The sequence below is a fragment of the Sardina pilchardus genome, chromosome 7 (assembly GCF_963854185.1).
Source record: "Sardina pilchardus chromosome 7, fSarPil1.1, whole genome shotgun sequence".
Taxonomy (NCBI): Eukaryota; Metazoa; Chordata; class Actinopteri; order Clupeiformes; family Clupeidae; genus Sardina; species Sardina pilchardus.
The window spans coordinates 28,881,726-28,884,225 of record NC_085000.1 but is presented as its reverse complement, the minus strand read 5'-3'; the positions used below and the strand labels follow the sequence as shown (position 1 = coordinate 28,884,225).

The window sequence follows — 2,500 nt, the reverse complement described above, 5'->3', positions numbered from 1 at the left end:
TCCTTTAGCAGGATGGACGGCATACCCTGCATGGTGTGATTTTGAACAGCTGTCCCCTCAGTGGGCCTTCACCCCCCTCTCTGAAGAGTAAACATGAAGGTGAAGCAGTGTGTACAGTCAGGCAAAACAACATTTCTCGATCAACACAGTATGATCTTTTTAATTACTCCACCAATGAGCCAATATCCAACACAAGCTCGTGCTGAAAAGCTTTGAGGGATCCACGATGACACGTCTGCCAGATAGACTGCTCTTCCTCCCTGACATCCCTATACCTGAGATTATAGTGCCATGGGAACGAACAGAGTGCAGAGCGAGATCGAGGTTTGTGACGAGTGTGTTTTTTTGTCGTTCCCCCCCCGTTGCCAGTATGAAGAGGGAAAGAAGAGGAAGAAGCCCAACTACAGCAGCGTGGATCTGTCGGAGGTAGAGTGGGAGGACAAGGAGGACATGGTGAGTTCAGCCCTCACAGCTCTCTAGAAAGCGCAGGCTTTTCAAGCATCTCCCACAAGCGTCAGTCAGCAGGGGAGTATGAATAAGGATCTCTGATCATCTAAAGATGTCTGATCATCCAGTTTAAGGTGTGTTTTAACCATAGCTGTCATGCAATCCAGTGACCTCCCCCTCTACCTGTCTGTCTCCAAAATGCTGGTTTTAAGCCATTTAAAACTGATGGATATACTGTAGGTGAAATGGGACATACATCTTGTCATTTTCAGTTGCGAAATGCCATGGTGAACAGGAAGACCGGATCTTTCTCCATGGAGGTCAAGAAAACTATCGATAAAGGGGTAAGCAGAGCGAAGCAAAAATGGCATAAAAAGCAGGTGAAAATGTCATTTTAAATGTAGCCATATAAAATGACAGAGAGGACTCGTAATTATCTTTAATGACGGCTTTATGCCGCTAAGTGCTTCCAAGTGGCCGTGGAGTGTGTCGGTTTGGAGTAGAAGTAGTGCTGGAGAGTTGCTTAGAATGTGTGTGTAGTAGAGAGAGTCGTCCAAAGCCCTGCTGAGAGGAAGACTGAGTCCTCATCATCACACAGTCCTCTCCCACTCCCCGCCATTACAACATGCCCTTTCTCCAACATCAACCCACAAATGGCATTTAAAAAGAGGTGTGTGTGTGTGTGTGTGTGTGTGTGTGTGTGTGTGTGTGTGCGCGCGCTTACAGAGACGTGTTCTGGTCCTGCACAATGACTACTACTACACGGACATAAAAGGGACCCCCTTCAGGTAAGGTTATGGATGTCTTTGTTTCACAGGAAATAATTATAATTAAATGAATATTTTGTTCAGTCACTCACAGCTTTGTCTGGATTTTGTTAGCATCCAGTTTCTCCGTCTGACACACACTTTTTTCACAAACACAGACAATCACAGTCAAGCAGTAAGATAGTCAGCGGTCTATTTTGAGTTTAAAAAGTTGACTGGAATTTAGCAGACACTTTTATCCAAAGCGATGCGGACTTGCAAATGGGGGTTTTGGAATGGAACCCAGGCCGACCAATAGTCTGGCGGTGACATGGCTACTACTCTCCCATGCCCGCGTTTGTACCATGAAAGTTGAGGTTGAGGGCAGCACGGTCACTTTTCACAGAACAGATGATCTTCCCAGATTGGCCGGCAGAGTCCCCTCCTGGGCCAAACATGGCTAACATGGCTTCACAAGGTCTACGGGATGCAGTAGAGAATAAAGAGCTTTGTTCATGGCTTTTTCATTATCTCTGCAGTCTAGGGGTGGCTCTGTCCAGGGGACATGGGAAATATTTCTTCAGAGGGAGTGTCACCATAGAGGAAGGTAAGAGTCCCCACACCCATCACACAAAACACTGCCTCTCTATCATACACACACATACATATACATATACACATACACAGAGAGAGAGAGAGAGAGAGAGAGAGAGAGAGAGAGGGTGTGTGTGTGTGTGTGGGGGGGGGGGGGGCGTTGTGGTTACATCGAAGATTTTAGAGTGGAGCACACTAGAATCTTTTGTCTAAATGCTGTTATTTTTCTACAGTGTATATGTCCGACTCTCTCACTCTCTCACCCTAGCCCCATACAAAAGTGTTTTTTCTTTTTCTGCTTTGTTTATTTCACAGAGGAAGTTAAGTGCCTTGGTTGTGTTCGAGAGGGGTTGCCTAAGCCCGTGTGTGTGTGTGTGAGAGAGAGAGAGAGAATATATGTGGCTGTATATATAAGCATGTGTGTTAGTGTGTGTGTGTGTGCGCGTCTGTGTGTTTTTGCCAGGTACCCGTGCACTTCCTTGCGGTTCCCCGCGGATCATGCGTGTTAATATTCATCCTCACACACGGCGTGCGCATTTCAAAACACGGGTTGGCGGCCGGGACGACGGGAGCATGACTTGGCGTTTCCCCCATGTTAAGAGATGTCAGGACTGATAGAAATGGACATTTTTCATCCCGCACAGCCGATGAATTATGAATGAAAAGCCGGGAGAGGGGAGCGGGAGGAGAGCGGAGTGTCCGGGGCACACACA

General features: G+C 47.0%; 1 protein-coding gene across 1 annotated transcript in view; it reads left to right on the top strand.

Annotated features, from left to right (window-relative positions):
* Nucleotides 1–2,500, top strand: part of cacna2d3a (calcium channel, voltage-dependent, alpha 2/delta subunit 3a) — a 161,179-nt gene that overhangs the window by 84,890 nt on the left and 73,789 nt on the right. The window contains exons 17-20 of the mRNA XM_062542042.1: nucleotides 370–453; nucleotides 720–791; nucleotides 1,174–1,235; nucleotides 1,733–1,800. Of these exons, the coding sequence (XP_062398026.1) occupies nucleotides 370–453; nucleotides 720–791; nucleotides 1,174–1,235; nucleotides 1,733–1,800 (286 nt within the window). The remainder of the gene's footprint in view (nucleotides 1–369; nucleotides 454–719; nucleotides 792–1,173; nucleotides 1,236–1,732; nucleotides 1,801–2,500) is intronic.